Below are 13971 nucleotides of genomic sequence, written 5' to 3' on the forward strand. Positions count from 1 at the left end.
AAGGGGAGGGGCTTATGTTTTTGGGGTTGTGTTGTGTTTTTTTTTTTTTTTTTTTTTTTTTGTTCTCTACACCACCACCACCCCACACACACATTCAGGAGAAACCTTTGCTTTTGTATGAACTGAAAGCCTTACTTCTTGAGGCTGTCATATTCTCTTTGGTACAGAATGTCATGTTTTACTCTGTCAAAGCACTGAGTCCATGTGTGGGATTGTATAATTTTATTTTCACTTCTGCTAGGTACCGAGTCAAAGATAAGTCAGACAGAGCAACAGTAGAACAGGTAAGTCCTTAATGCATTGAATTTCTCTATTGACTGGAACAAATTATGTGGAATTTTGGAATCGGTGCTAAAATGGATGTTGTAGGAACAGAATTTTGCCTTGGAATTCTGTTTCCCTTCTTACCCTGAAAAGACCTGTTGTTTCTTTCCTGTATGGAGGTTGTAATTGCTTCCATAAACATTTTGGAGCTCATTTTTGTGATGATCAGCATTGTGATTTGATTGTATATGCAATGCAGAATTCCATCTTAAGCTTTTATTAAATTCCAAGGAACACTAAAAAGAAATGCTGGGTTTGCTTTTTTCTTCCTTAACAGGACTGAATCATTACTGGCCCGAGGTCACATAGCTGCTCTATTTCAATTGTGATAACTATCTCTTGATCCTTAAGAATAGTCTGATGCCGTGGGTCCTTTAATGTGCTACTAAGAATGGACTGTATTAGCAGATTTTGTCCTCTTAAAGAGAGCAATTGTGCTGACTCTCTTGTATTAAATTTGAGGTGTTGGATCCAAGGACCCGAATGATTCTGTTCAAGATGCTAACTAGAGGTGTCATATCGGAAATCAATGGCTGCATCAGCACAGGGAAGGAAGTAAGTTTTATTACAAATGACATGATAGTCCTTTTCTCAGCAAGCTAAGTGGAAGCTTGTGGTGCTCAGAAGACTTATTGAACGTACTTAGTTTTAGTACTACTTTTTTTTTGGTGTTGCTTGATTGGGAGGAATTTATCTTAAGATAACATGCAATTTAAGTTAAAGGAAACAAGTTTCCCCAAGTGTGAAAGATTTCTGAGAATACTTAAATGTTAGCTTAAAATTGTGGAGCTTGTTAATTGTATGTTACAACTGAAATTTTGGAGAGGGTATGTGTACACATAATATTAAACAGTGCCTGGAAAACATGCAAACCCAGGTAATTCTTCTTGTGTTTGACTCTCTTGTATGTAGATCAGACCAGCTCCATGTGTCAGCAGACATGGGAGTATCTAAACGGTGTAACAAAATTCTGTTTAAAGTACTATTAAACCTTCATTGCTTTTACAAAACTGACATGTTTGTGTGCTGTTATTATCAAGTAATATTTCAGATAATTAAAACCAGATCACAAATTTCCAAGTAAATGCATAAAGCAGTTTTAGAATGCCTAGTCCCTAGGCTGGTCTGGTTTTCTTCCAAGTCCTTGGATGCTGATTAAAGGCGTGCTTCCACCCTGTGCAGAGGGGTCAATGTGAGATATTTGGGCCATGCTTTAGGGCCTAACTAGTGCACAGACTCAAATTAACCCTTCACACAAGGGCTTGTTTCAGTCTCCAAAATGTGGATGAGGTGGAGTTTGCATTGTTGTTTTTGTCCTGTATGTGTTGTCACACCCCTACCGAGTTGTAGGTACTTCCCATAAGCTGCCTTTGGTAGAAAAAGAAATTGCCCTTGTGTGCAGTCTCACTCAGCTGGGTGCCACGGGGTGGGGATCAGATCTTTTTATCAGGTGTCAGGAGAGAAGGTTATTTTGGTTTAAAGAGGTGGGTTTTTTTTTTAATATTATTTCTTCCCTTCATAATCTGATAGGCTAATGTATATCATGCCAGTACAGCGAATGGAGAGAACCGAGCAATAAAGATTTATAAAACCTCTATTCTGATGTTTAAAGATCGGGATAAGTATGTGAGCGGTGAATTCAGGTGAGTTTGACTTCTGCCTGGTTTTACTGGGGAAGAGGTGTTATTTGAAAGGTGGTAAAATCGCCAGTGCTAATACTGCATTGATTGGCTAAGCATCCCTGTTATCTTCTGTTTCTTTATTTAAAGATTTCGTCATGGATATTGCAAAGGGAACCCAAGAAAAATGGTGAAGACATGGGCTGAAAAAGAAATGAGGAATTTAATAAGGTGATTCTTCCAGTTTTTATTTCAGCATGCAAAGGTAGCTGAAACTTTGAAGTTTATAGGAGGTACTCTCCTATTGCTAGACTGTGGATATCACTACCTTTTAGGGTCTCTGGACTATTCAGCAAAGTGTCCTAAGTTTCTCTGTGGGAGAGAAAAGAAAGGGGAGGGAGGAATAAAGATATTCTTTTTGTCTTGCTGCTCATGCTCTAAGCTCTTCGATGTCTGAACACTGTCTGACATGACTGAAAAGTGAGGAAAAGCTAGAAATAGCTGCTGCTGAGTAACAGCACACTGTGCGATATAGGTTAACCTAGGATTAACCTGAACTGTGTAAAGTCAGTGTAAACTGTCAGATCTTTGTCTGACAGAGGAACACTTAGAGAAGGGTCAGAGCCAGAATGGTTGTGGCTCTTTGTATTCATTTCCTAGTTGTTCTTCACAAGAGAGAGTTTCCTGAGTAGAGGAGCTCTTACTGTGTGTTATGTTTAAAGCAACAGAGCTCCTATAGGCACTAGTGCAATGCAAATAGTAGAGTTTGGTTTTATTTTTTTTTTGTGGCTTTGTTCTGTTCCTGTGTTACAGGTTGAATACAGCCCAGATACCTTGCCCAGAGCCGATTATGCTAAGAAGTCATGTCCTTGTCATGGGCTTTATTGGTAAAGGTGATAGGTAAGTATCCTTAGAAAATACTTTTTTTTTATTAATAGCTTTCCAGAACACTTTATTAAAAAAAAAACCAACCCAACCCTCTGAATTTACCTACTATTACTGTAGGCCTGTAAAATTAACATGTTACTTTTACATGTGCTTGTGACCTGTAGAATACCCAGACACTTGCCAGCTACTATTGCAGACAATCTGCATGATTCTGACGCCTCAGTTGTGTGCAAAATGAATCTGTAAAGTGGCTTAACCAGAGATTGAGGCTGGAAAGGCTTGCCAATCATATAGGAAGAGAGCTCATCGTTTTGTAGTACAAAATTAACGTGGCATGGTCCAAATAAGCTCACATTGAAAATGGAGCTCCAGTGTCTTTGGCAAGTGTATACCAAGCTTTGCTGTCCTTCGTACTGGCTCCATGCACTTAGCTGCTCATGCTGACTTTTCTTGACACACGTAGTGAGTGGAAGGATCAGTTTCAGCAGTTAAAGCATTTACAGCTGGTGTAAAGAAGGAAAAAGTACTCACTTTGTTATTTGTGTTGTAATTTCAAGGCCTGCTCCTCTGCTGAAGAATGCTCAGTTATCTGACTCCAAAGTCCGGGAGCTGTACCTGCAAATCATCCAGTACATGAGAAGAATGTACCAAGATGCCAGACTTGTTCATGCAGATCTCAGTGAATTTAATATGCTGTATGTTTTTAAACTTTGCTCTGACTTGTGACATCTAAAATGTATGCATTGGCAATCTCTGTGTGAGAGTACTAATCTGTCTCTAAGGGAGGGTGGGGTCCTTTTTGTGACTGGGTTTTGTAATGTCATTAATTATGTAGCTTTTAACCCAGATCTGAGCTTTCTCTGTTTAAACAAAAACAGCCAAAGAAAAAAAAACACAAAAAAAACCCAAACAAAAATGCCTCACAAAGAAACAAACAACAACAACAAAAAAAACCCCCTCATCTAAAAAACCAAATGAGAAATACAGTCCCTGTTTTAAAGCCCCCCCACTCTCACCTACCCATAACACTGCTTTTTGCATTCATGAGAAGACTATTTCTTTAAAGTTTAATAACGTAGCTTGTGTAGAGGAGGGAAAGGATTGACCCAAATGCGACTCTGGCCCTAATATGCTAGGTGTGTGCTAGACAAATACATAGAGATTGTTTGCTGGTTCTTAAGTTTGAAGCACACTTTGTTCCCTGCCCCTTGATAATTTCCTGTGTAACAGTGGTGGAGTTAGTGCAGCGCTCTGTTTGTTTGCAGATACCATGGTGGGGATGCGTACATCATTGATGTGTCTCAGGCAGTGGAGCACGACCACCCGCATGCGCTGGAGTTCCTGCGAAAAGATTGTGCCAATGTTAATGGTGAGTGGGCAGCACTTCAACTCCTGTTCTGATACCTGGTTTATTTAGGAAGGTGAATTGTGTTCACCTGTGTTCTTTCAGGTATAACTGACTGTAGAAGCTGTCAAACTTCTGTTAAAATGCTCCCTTTCCTAGGTTCTCATGGCTTCCTCAGGAAGCAGTGTACTGTGCCGAGTTGAGAAGAGTCTAGCTTATTTTGCTAGAAATCGTCTGGCTGCAATGAGTCACCTGGCTGAATCTCAGATTTATTGTAGATCTGAGATCAGTCCCAGACTGATGAGAGATCAGTCCCAGTCTGCAGCAGCACCCACCCCAGTCTTAACTTCCCTTATTTAACGGACGGTACAGCCATACTGATATGTTTCCTTCTGTAAGTGGAATCCCCATCTGGAATTCCTCAGCTGGCAAGAAGTTACCATGTGTTATGAAGTTCCCTGCACTTACTTGTCCAGGTCAGCTGAGAGGATAAAGGCATAGAGTAATTCATTAGAGGTGTTATTGCTTGTCATAGTACTTTGATAAGCAAGGTATATTTATGGTATTTTTTTCTCTTGAAGATTTGGTCTTTGTGTGTTGAGTATGCATGTTGTGTAACAAACACACACCTCCTGGTAGGGTGTGTTTTTTCTCTGAGGACATGCAATCTGTTACTGCAGGCTGCTTTTGTCCCCCTCTTTCTTTTCAGATTGACTTTTTTCTAATTTTACAGAGACTTTTGAAAGTCTATGGAGAAAGAACTGAATGTGTTTTGATGCTATGTATGTGTTGATACCCAGCTTTTCGTTATTCCTTTTCTGCTCATGGATTTCTAATAACTCCTGGTTCAGATACTTGCACCCTTTCATGTCTTTTGGCTTGCTCTCCTTAGATATTCTAGTGCCTCGGTGAGTTGTGGTGGTTTTGGTGTGTTTTGTTTGTTTTCTGTCTCTGCAACTTGCTCTGTGTAGTTCTTCTACAGAGGCTCTGAGAAACACCTTGCTTTACTCTCTGCCCTGGCTGTGGTGATTGTGAAATCTTGCAGTTCATGGGCAGAGACAGCTGCCTCTCAACTAATTTTTTTTTTTTTTTTTTTTTGTTCTTGGTTAATTTGTCATGGTGAGAGATCCTCTTAATAAGCATTTCCTACTAAAGTTCTCAGAAGTCCTCAGTGTCTTTCACTGCTGTTTTTCAGAACACAAGTGCAGTCTCCAAATTTGGTTATACTTGACTCAAGAAACTAATTCTGAGTGTAGTATTGAGGAAAATTCTAATACATTAATGCATCTTCCATTTTAGATGGATCGTAATTAGGCTGTACTGTGTTTCAGTGGATACTTCTATTTCTCTTCAGCAAAAGTTTGAGGTTTCCATTCCTTATTCTTTGAAATACATTTTTTTTTTTTTTTTTTTTTTTTTTTCATTGCAAATATTACACCAGTCTTAAATTGTTTCCTTCTTAGCCCCTACTTCCTGCTGAAATTGATTTAGCTTTTATATTTAAAGTTTCCAAGTCAGCAGGGCCATTGGCTTGCTCTGTCAGTTTAACATCACAGCTGCATATTACATGTTTAATTATAGTTTTTGTCTCTACCCTTGTTTCCTGGTAGACTTCTTCCAGAAGTACAATGTTGCAGTGATGACTGTGAGGGAGTTGTTTGAGTTTATTACTGATCCTTCTATCACAAGCGATAACATTGATGACTATCTGTCTAAGGTAAGACCTCATGGTCTTGTTGCTTATGTAGGAAGGCTTGACCAATAAGATCAGATCTAGTTCAAGTTCCTTCATCTCATTTATTCTGCATCCTCCTATTGAAGGAAGCTGGTACATGACATTATGTTATGCTAGTACTTCAAAAATGCATACAGTCTTTTCCATTTGTACCATCATGGCATGACAACATGTTCATTCTATGTTTTCTCAAAAAGTCTAATCATGAAAACTCAAATGTCTGTTTCGGGTACTACTAAAACTAATGCTTTAAACTAGTTCTTTCTTTTTGGCAAGGAGAAGTTCTGCAAAAATATAACTATGCTTATATAGAGAATAGGGTTAAGAATGCAGATTTGAGCAGGGTGGGCTGAGGGAGGAAGGGAATGACTCAGGCAGTGTTACTCCAAGGTGCATGGTCTTGCTAGCCAAATGTAGGGGGTGGCAGAACACATCGATTCTAGGAGGAGGTAAACTTAGTGCTGTTAGCACCAATGTATTTCATCTCTAGCTGCCAGTCCTCTGCTCCCAGTTAAATATTTCTTTAGAAAGGGGGCGGAGGGGAAAGCTTTTTAACTTAGCTCAAGAGAAATGAGGGCCACATATGTCATGCTCAGAGTGGAGATTTGATGTGTCATTCCTGGTCAAGACCATGTGAGTGTGGTCCAAATACCAGTATACAGCATGGGGATTTCCAGGTGTTGTGTACTTTCTGTCATATTGGAGGTTGAATGAGACGGAGCCGTGCTACGTGATTGCCCTTACTTGTGTTCCCCTGGCTTGCTCAACGTGTGTGAGAAGAGCCAAGTTCCAGCACTGAGCACTGCTCACTGTATTCTCCTTGTGGTATTATGTCCTGTAGTCATGCTGGGCCTGCCATAATTTGGTCTGGGAAGAGCAGCAAGCATGTTTTCCCTCTTACTAATAAAGCAGATCTGCAGTTAAAAATGTGCTTTGCAGAAATGTTGGTTGCCACTAGGTGTCGCTCAAAGCATTGCCGTAGGGAAAGCTGCAGTATTTGTGAGTGACAGCGTGGATGGAGTACAGGGAGAAACACAGATGGGAATGGCTAGTTGGATTAAGTGATGTGATTCTAAGGAGTGATAACTTTGTTTTATGTTTCTTTAGGCAATGGAAATAGCGTCGAGAAGAACAGAGGAGGAAAGATCCAGTCAGGATAAAGTGGATGAAGAAGTAAGTGAGGAATTTTGTTCCTGCTATGAAATTAATATTAACCTTGTCTCTTCTAAACAATGGAAAATGTTCTGCTTTGTTTGGAAAAATATACAGTTGATAAAAAACCAAAACATTGTGATACTGAGATGTCTTGAGTTGAGGTGTGAAGTATTAAGGGATGCCGTGTGTAAAAGCTGACAACGATATGGTGTTAGAAGGCAAATACTCAATTTCCTAAACCAATACGTTTTCTTGTAGCTAGGTCCGTTGATGTATCTCCCAGTTCAGGTTCAGTTAAAAAAAAAAAAAAACCTGAATGGAGGGATCTGATTATGCTAGTGGTTTTGGACCAGTGATACAGAACCAGGATATCTGGATACGTGCATTGACCAAATTGCCTATTTGGCTCCAGTCCCAGTCTAATTCAGTTCTTCCATGTACCGTTTCTCTCCTTTGCTTTTACATTAAGTGAATCCATTTCAAGTTCATTAGAGAACTGCTAACGTTCTGGAATGGCTTGATGTAAAGATGAAGTAATTTCTATCTTAGTTCTATCTGTCTGCTCCAGAAGAGTTTTAAAAAAAAAAAACCAAAACCAAAAAACCAACTCTGAGCAGAATTTGAGAACCTATTTGTACTGGTTCATGTAGTGTTTATCTTTGATAAATCAAGTAGTATTGACTCCAAAGACTTTTCTTTTTCTCTTGGAGCTCTGCAGGTTTTACTAACTGCTTCTGGCTCAGGCATGGCCAAGGAAAGATCTTTTTTTTTTGTTGTTGTTGTCGTTGTTGTTGTTGTTGTTGTTGTTTTGCTTTGTTTCTTAGGATATCCTCAGCATGCAACTTCTGAACTACAGGGTCAGATGTTGTTAGTGTATTTTTGCAAGCCCATCTTTTGCAAACCAATTATTCCTTTGCTTATATAAAGGTAGTGGCCTGTAAGAGAGATGGTTTAGTAGCATCTAAGTTCAGTTTATTTCTCTTAGACTTCTCACGTGACCATAGATAGTTTGTGCCCCTTCCTTCACAAAAGAGCAGAGCTGATTAAGGGCAAGCTCTGTGGAGGTGGGGGCCTCCGCGCTTTGCACAGCACTTAGTCTAGCAGTTATTATCATAAAGTGTACTTGAATTTGTACCGGTATTGAACTGATACCGTGAAAAAGAGAAGTAAAATACTTCTCTCTGATCTGGTAGTGACTTAAGTTTGCTGGAGGACTGTTTCAGAAAGACAAATGTGACAAATTTTAGGTATGTTGTTGATACTGCAGTTGGGTTTTACTGTACTATACTGCTGCAGGAACCTTTTTTTGAGTAGGACTGTAGGTTGAAGCAGGTATTATTAAATAAAGACATTAAGTTCTAACAGTGCATTTGAATGGAGTTGCCTCCTGAAGGCATTGTAAACATCACAATAAAAATGTTAGAGAAAATCCTTAGAATGCAAAACCTTAGGACTCAAATAGGTTAAGAGGAAGTTGGAAGGATTGGAGAAGTTTATAAGTGGCCTGGTGGTAGTCATGCTAAGGAAGCAGTCTTATTAGTCATGATCTACCAATATATATGTTGCATGTTAAGTCTGCTCCTGCCAAAAAAAAAAAGTGCTGCAGTTCAAATGGTAGTGGATGACTGCCATGTTAATTTTTAGTTTCTCTGAGCCATGAAATCCTTCATGATTATTCTCTTAAGGATGCGTAATTAGAAAGGAAGAACTTCATGAAACTGTCTGTAAATTAGTAAGTCTGCATTTCCTTTCACTCTGCTAGGTGTTTAAGAAGGCTTACATACCTCGAACTTTGACTGAAGTTAAAAACTACGAGAGAGATGTGGATATAATGATGAAATTGAAAGAAGAGGATATGGCATTGAATGTTCAGCAAGATAATGTGAGTAGACATGCTGAGGCACTGCAAAAAAAGAGAGAGGGAATATGAATTCTTCTTACTGGAAACTGATAGCAACAAATAAAACCAGAAGCCTTGTTACCAAGGTGTGGAGTACTGAATCTAGTGTCATACTTTAAAATCGTCTGGTTAGTACTTATGCTAATACTGTGGTTTTTCCTAGGTTGTTTTTCTGGTTGGGCTTTTTTTCTGGTGATAACTGTCTCTGGGACCAAAGATTTAAGACTCTTATTTTGATAACATAGTTTTCTTTCTCTCTTCCCTTGGGTGTAGATTCTCTACCAGACCGTGACAGGACTGAAGAAGGATTTGTCTGGTGTTCAGAAGGTGAGAGGGTCTTTTTGAAATCCTTCATTTTAGTCATTTTCAGAAAAGCGCTTATAAGGAATACAGAGAATGCCTTGTCTTGCAGCTGACACCGTGAAAGAAGGTTCTTGTCTGCAGAGTGACCGTTTGTGTCTGGGATGGGTCTGGCATGACAGTGTGTCTGCACGCCACACGAATTGCTTCCCTGCACTGTGGCTGATCCTGAGTTGCTTCAGAATGAAATGATAATCCTTGCTATGGCCTTGGTATCTAAAGTTAAGGTGGAGAGGAGGGAAGACATCCTCCAATTGTGGAAAATGTAATTAATTTAAATTGTAGCATGACTACACGTTTTGATATGTTCGGGGTAGCTTTGCTGTAATTATTGTGTAAAGAACAACCCTGCAGTGTAAGGCATAACATATTATGTCTTGCTATATATGAAGTACTTGACAATGACACTTCTGTAAAGCACATTGGATAAGAAGTTTGGTACAGATCAGTCTGAAGCAATATAATTCAAGGTGGAAGCCCTCTACGGATCCTCCCTCCTTCCTTTGTAAATGTTACCTAGCAGTTGTGTAGACTCTGTTTTTAACATGGAAATATAAATATGGATGGGATCAGGCTGTGGCACAGTCTCCAGGCTTGTTCAAGGATAAGCGAGTTTTCCAGTGTAGATCTGTGTTTGCAATAAAGCCTACATACAGTGCCCCCAAGGTAGATTCGGGGATGATCCAAGTATAATTAAAAATTGGCTTCCACATATGTTAGCAAATTGCTGTTCAACTTACGGAAATTAGCTTGGGAATGCCAGTACAGCTGTGCTGTGAGCTCTGGCCTAAAAGTTTCTGTGTTGTACGTTCTACAGTCCTTGTTCTTGGTTTGGATTAACTTCTTATTCTTTTTCTTGAGACTCAGTGGTGGCTGTAGTAAAGGAGATGGTACAAGGGTTTCTTTGCAGCAGATTCTGCTTTGGTTTATATGTGTGTGTGTGTGTGTATGTGTGTATATTGTCATCTTTCTTCTTTTTTTTTGTTTTGATATAATTCTCCCTTGATATATCTTGCAGATTCCTGCACTTCTTGAAAAGAAGGCAGATGAGTCAGAAACAGACTCTGATGATGACGGCAGCTCAGAGGACTCTGATTCGGGTTGTAAAGAATCTATACATCCCAAAGATAAACCTGCTGAAGTTAGCATGGACAAAAAGGTCAGCTGGCCAGGAATTGTTTATTTTTCCCACATCTGCTTATGTGACAGGAAAAAAATCCAACTTCAGTTCTGAGTGGTTCTTGCTACTTCTTGTCTGAAACGAGCTACGGACGTTTCCTGTTGTGGAGAATGAGAGCAGAGAACGTGAATGTTGTTATGGATGCTTTATTAATGGTGGTTTTATGTAGAGGAATGTGTAACATGGCGCTCTCTAGCCTAGGTAAAGCTAGAAGATCTCTGGAGGGAATTCTAAGGCTAAGCAAAGCAGAACTTGGTGAAGCCTGGGCAGCTCTTCAGTGCCTCTGGCTACTCTTCCAGGCTTTGGTGTTCAGGTTTGCGGTCATGGTCCCTGATTAACCTCCTTTTGCCTAGGGAACTGAGACCACTTGATCTCTAGAACTGGAGACTTGGTGGCAATCTTTGTGCTATAGTGGCTTTTGCAGTACCATTAGTACAGACTGGCTGTCTTTTCTGTGGGCAAGAGATGTAATGCAGTCATGCAAAGGGATAATGATTTGGAGGTTTTTAAGGTTTCGTTTTTCAAACTGCAGAACAAGTATCTTCTCCTTTGGTAAGGCTCTTCATGGGTGAGCCTCTTGGCAGCCTTTTAGGTGCTTTGCAAAAGAAGGATGAAACTTGGTGGGCTTAAGGGGTTCAAGATTTGGGGGCTTGCTTGTTAGATTTTTCTTCCTAGAAAAGGTAAGATAATACATTCCATATCTGTTAAATAAAAATGCAGTGCTCTACTAGATGCTTTCTACCAGTCTAGAGCTGCTGCCTTTCAGATGTGAAGAGGGGATGTGTTGGTCACTTCTCATCCTTATGGATAGTTTTCAATTGGACTTCTTTTTGTGTGAGCAAGGTGAGGTTTTCGGTAACTCATGTGTTAAGCTGTAGGTTGAACAACTGATGAGCAGCAATTACTTCCGTTCCCCTCCCCATTATGCTGACTTTGCATTTTCCAGTTGAGTGTAGTCTCTTCACTGTCTAGCACAAATTATAGGGTATGCTATGCTACTGCAGTACACTCTTGCCAATCCTGATGATGATCAGTTTGCTCTGAGTTACCAGCAGTTACTAGATCAGTATTTTTGCATGGCATGTAGAAACACATACTATAGCAGCCCTGTGGGTAGCAGAAAACCTAGATTAGGCATCCTGTTGTAATCTTAGGTGTTAATAGCATCAGTTAAGAGTGCCTCTTGATCCCTTTCTTCAAAGGTTGTGTGAAATGCAGGTTTTAACTAGTTTGAATTTTGCCTTGTCATTCCCCATATGTAGCTCTTAGCTCCACCCCCAATCTGTACTTCCTTTTTCCTTTTCCCTCACCATTCCTATTGATTTTTTTCTTTTTATTTCTTCCTCTTGGTAACCTCACTTTTATGTGGTGTGTTAATTAAACTTGTTAATGTAACAATTGATTGACCTGCTCAAAATGTCTTACTCCTCCTGATTTTAAATGAATGGTGTTTCGTCCTTTATAGGAAAGGAAAAAGATGGTTAAAGAAGCCCAAAGAGAGAAGAGAAAAACCAAAATTCCAAAGCATGTGAAGAAGCGGAAAGAAAAGACTGCAAAAATGAAGAAAGGCAAATAAAATCTGCTTTGGCTTGGGGGAAAGGGATGGTTTGTTGTGGGTTATTTAGTCACCATCTTTTTTTTAAAATTAAAAATCCTTTATTTATATACATACAGTATTAACTGTGAGGGTGGTTTTGTTAATAACGCGGTGTAATTGTTTGAATGGAGTATATGCCATGGGTTTCTCAGTTGGAAAGAATGAGGTTAACACTCGTGCATGTTAAAATCCTTTACCTGTGCAGGTTTAACCTGTTGTTAAACTCGTGTTGATTTGTTCATGGGGTCTTTACTCCCCTGCCTCACACTGCATACGAGCTAGCTCAGTTTGTTCCAGAGCAGTGATTTGATTCAAACAGATTCTTGGAGGAAGGAGAATGGCAATTCAAAGCCTTTTGCCTTCTTCACAGTACGGAAGCAGACTGACCTATCTGTCCTCTGCAGGCTGTCACAGTCACCGGTGGATAACCCTGTAGGCATTGAGCCTTTGCTGCCTCCCCTGTGCTTGTATCACCTTTGATATTTTGTTACTGAAAGCTGAATTTTGTGATTTGGGAGGCAGCTGTCCTCATTACCCAGTGCCCTTCTGAAGCAGTCAGGCAGGCGTACCTGAAGAGACCAAAGCTTGATTTGTGTTTTGGTTTTTTGTTTGTGTTTTGTTTTGTTTTTCTTGGATCCCAACATAGGACACTGTTGCTCTTAGAGTATTATGAACCAGCTATTTTGTAAGCTGGTCAAATGAGTATTTGCTGTCAAGATTAATCATGTGTTTTCAAATTCAAGGCTACGTATGTAAAGGCTTATGGCAGGACTTCACTGTGGCATGGCTCAGCGCTACCAGTCCATGTGGTGCTAAGGTGCACCAGCTCTTATTAGGGAGAGGTTGGCAGAGCTCTGCTCATAAGTGACCCACTTGGGCTGGGGCAAAGGTGCTGTGCTGAAGACAGACCACTTTCTCTCTTGGCAGCTGCTTTGGCCGCTGAGGCTGACAAATCTTGGGAGAGGTGTCCTCCTCATGCTGTAGCATACCAGCTGTCTTTTCCCACTGCCTGCAGTTTCAGAACTCCCTGTGCCAGCACAGAGAAAGGTTCTGATTCCAGTAAATGTCTCACATGAGGGGTGGAGTTGATGCCTTGGGGGTTTACACTTACAGGACATACATCCTCTGATGACAGAGGACAGCTTTTATCCATCAGTGGATATCCAACAATGATGGGTTGGCCAGGGGCAGGGTGAAGTTTCCTTCTCTCTGCTCCTCACCTCCCACGCCCAAAAGAGAGATGATGTTGGCCAATTGCAGACGTGGTTGCACTCCCCAGTTGGACCTTCACAATCTCTTTGGTGCCTTTGGCTAGAAATCTGGTAAGAGGGGAACTGGTCAATGCTTCCACATCTCTCTGTGCTCCCTTACTCCTATCCATACAGGGGTTGACAGTACTCTCATGTACAGTAATGTGTGTAAGTGTAGACAGTGTTGCTGGAGCATGTTGGGAAGCAAGGCTGGTGTTTTCTCACCATGTGGGGATGTTTTTTGGGAGATGGAGATGAAATATCTGCATTTTGGAAAATGGCATTATATCAGGTGCAAGAAAGGGGCAGCCTCTAACTTGGTAGCGAAGGGAGGAGGAGGTGCAAGACCTACATCCAGAGGTGAGGGAGTACTGTTGACTGCATTTCTCTTAATGCCAAGGGCTGAGATGCTGCTGGATGTATGGACATGTTATTTCCTGCTTTTCTTTGCTATCATGGGAGCTTGCTTAGTGACATAATCAGGCAGAGGTAGCCTTGGCTGTCCTGAACCTGACTTGTGTTCCTAGGTGCAGTGCTGAAGGCAACTGAAACAATAACAGCTTTGTGCACTTTGCCCTTGAAATCCCATTATGTCGGGGATTCTTCCTGCTGCCTGTC

At 40.5% G+C, this 13971-nt stretch overlaps 1 protein-coding gene across 8 annotated transcripts in view; it reads left to right on the forward strand.

Annotated features, from left to right (window-relative positions):
* The window catches only part of RIOK1 (RIO kinase 1), a 31938-nt gene extending 19817 nt beyond the window's left edge, over positions 1 to 12121 (forward strand). For 6 of the 8 annotated variants that reach the window (XM_035895909.1, XM_035895911.1, XM_035895910.1 and 3 more), the window contains 13 exons: positions 242 to 284; positions 787 to 879; positions 1855 to 1967; positions 2094 to 2174; positions 2757 to 2843; positions 3389 to 3526; positions 4097 to 4200; positions 5787 to 5893; positions 7019 to 7084; positions 8829 to 8948; positions 9240 to 9293; positions 10345 to 10485; positions 11972 to 12121. In XM_035895909.1, coding sequence (XP_035751802.1) covers positions 242 to 284; positions 787 to 879; positions 1855 to 1967; positions 2094 to 2174; positions 2757 to 2843; positions 3389 to 3526; positions 4097 to 4200; positions 5787 to 5893; positions 7019 to 7084; positions 8829 to 8948; positions 9240 to 9293; positions 10345 to 10485; positions 11972 to 12082 — 1258 coding nt within the window. In that variant the 3' untranslated portion in view covers positions 12083 to 12121. Of the gene's footprint in view, positions 1 to 241; positions 285 to 786; positions 880 to 1854; positions 1968 to 2093; positions 2175 to 2756; positions 2844 to 3388; positions 3527 to 4096; positions 4201 to 5786; positions 5894 to 7018; positions 7085 to 8828; positions 8949 to 9239; positions 9294 to 9378; positions 9592 to 10344; positions 10486 to 10702; positions 11911 to 11971 lie in introns of those variants that run through there. The other 2 variants (XR_004842235.1, XM_035895913.1) reach the window with 2 other exon arrangements.
* The last annotated feature ends 1850 nt before the right edge of the window (positions 12122 to 13971 follow it).

Source organism: Egretta garzetta, unplaced genomic scaffold (genome assembly GCF_000687185.1).
Source record: "Egretta garzetta isolate BGI_Z169 unplaced genomic scaffold, ASM68718v1 scaffold246, whole genome shotgun sequence".
Taxonomy (NCBI): domain Eukaryota; kingdom Metazoa; phylum Chordata; class Aves; order Pelecaniformes; family Ardeidae; genus Egretta; species Egretta garzetta.